Raw genomic sequence first — 1,875 nt, forward strand, 5'->3', positions numbered from 1 at the left:
GCGCTGCAATAAAGAGAATGCCTGCTGCTAAATACTACATTGGTGTTGAGGAGTCTTATTCCCAGATCCGGTAATACATGTAACACAGAGTACGAATGTGGATCTCTACTAACAGAAAATCTCCTTCATGGGTTTCTCTGTCTACCAGACCTTTTGTCTCCCCAGTTTCGGTTTGCCAGGACCTTGGTCTTCCTAGTGTCTGATATCCAGAGTCCCAGTCTGTCCAGTAGCTGGACTTCGGTCTTATGGGCTCTCCAGTATCGCTCTCTGACACCAGTCTCTCCAATTTTTGGCCCATAAACTTCTGTAATTCTGGAATCTGGCTTTCAGGCCGCTTGTGCTACTCAATAGCTTTATGCTCATTACCAAATTGATCACACATATGCACATGCACACATAAAAGGGAAAAGTTTGAGGCAGGACATAGAAAGGAAAACAGCTGAATAAAAAGGTGGGACAGATTGTTGTAACCAGGTTCAGTGGTTGGCCAGACGGCCAACAGCCTGAACCTATTGACCGACAGCCTGCTTGTGCAAGACCAGTCCCTTTTATCTCCTTTTCTCTTCATTTTCCTGGGCTTGATATCTTTCTTTACCTTCCTTTGGCCTTTTCCCTAAAAAACCTATAACATCTCCAATTCTTTTGCTTAATCCAAATTTTTCACTGCACCCCTAGACTTCCTACAGTAAATTCTATACTACTTTGCACACACGTCTCTTTTAGTTTGCATAGCACTTGGGAGAGTTTAGTCTGTTGAATCACCTTAGTCGGTTTCTGTACCAGTGACAACGGCTCAGTCATTCCCCTTTGATGGTCTTAGGCGTGATGATTCGGATGGCTCAGGTTGCCAGCATTCTCCACCCTGTCGTTGTTCCTCTGATTAGTGTCTGTGTCCATTTTGAACAGTCATTAGCCAGATATCCTTATGGTGTGCCCATCAGTTCCAGTCTAGCATAGCTTATCCTTGCATTTGGAGAGAACCGATGAATCTGGAGAGCTCAGAGATACCAACTTTTTCACAGAGAGCTTTTTTCAGTGCTCTTTTCACTTCCACGTTCCTCAGACAGTAAATGGAGGGGTTTAGGATGGGAGTGACAATAGTACACACAGCTGACACAAGCTTATTCAAGTCAAAAGGGTAGACCTTCTTGGGCTGGGTATACATGAAGAGGGTGGCTGAGAAGAAAATGGTGATCACAGTTAGGTGGGAAGAACACATGGAGAAGGCTTTCTCCTTACTCTGGGTATTGGGGATCTGCAGGATTGTCATCATAATTAATAGGTAGGAGACAATAGTGATGAAGAGGGGAACAAGCAGTGTGAATAAGATCAACACAAAGTCCGCAGTGCCATATCAGTGCAGGTAAGGTTCAGCACAGGGCTAATATCACAGAAAAATTGGCTGGTAGCATGGCAATCACAAAACTTAACTGAGAGATGAAGGAAATCTTGATCAAAGACACAGGGAACCCACTGAACCAGGAGACAACTACCAGGTATATGCACATTTGGTATGTCATCATGACCGGGTAGCGCAATGGTTGACAGATGGCCACATAGCAATTGTATGCCGTTGCAGAGAGGACGCACTCGGTGCACATGAAGGAGCTGAAGAAGTTGGGTCATGCAGCCCACAATTCCACCCTTGCTCCTTCACTTAGGGCAATATCGTTATCAACTTCTGTTATCTTAGGCAATCCGAATAACCATATCAAAGCGAGTGTTAAAATATTTTTTCCTGGAAAGAATAGTAATGACAAGAAATGGATCAAAACAATATCCTGTTTCTGTCTTTCTGTTGCAATCCCTGCCCTGCTATCTCTCTCTTCTCTGGGCTCTCACATTGCTCTCTTTTGTATATCTTCCCTCTCTTTC

At 44.1% G+C, this 1,875-nt stretch overlaps 1 protein-coding gene across 1 annotated transcript; it reads right to left on the reverse strand.

Annotated features, from left to right (window-relative positions):
* Nucleotides 1-958: 958 nt before the first annotated feature.
* LOC104168210 (olfactory receptor 6B1-like) lies at nucleotides 959-1,622 on the reverse strand (the record flags this gene model as incomplete). Its single annotated transcript, XM_009708713.1, is given in 3 exon segments — nucleotides 959-1,344; nucleotides 1,347-1,427; nucleotides 1,430-1,622. Coding segments are annotated over 3 exon segments (660 nt in total), but the record flags the coding sequence as incomplete, so codon positions are not given.
* Between the last annotated feature and the right edge of the window lie 253 nt (nucleotides 1,623-1,875).

The sequence above is a fragment of the Cariama cristata genome, unplaced genomic scaffold (genome assembly GCF_000690535.1).
Source record: "Cariama cristata isolate BGI_N322 unplaced genomic scaffold, ASM69053v1 C11220090, whole genome shotgun sequence".
Classification (NCBI taxonomy): Eukaryota; Metazoa; Chordata; class Aves; order Cariamiformes; family Cariamidae; genus Cariama; species Cariama cristata.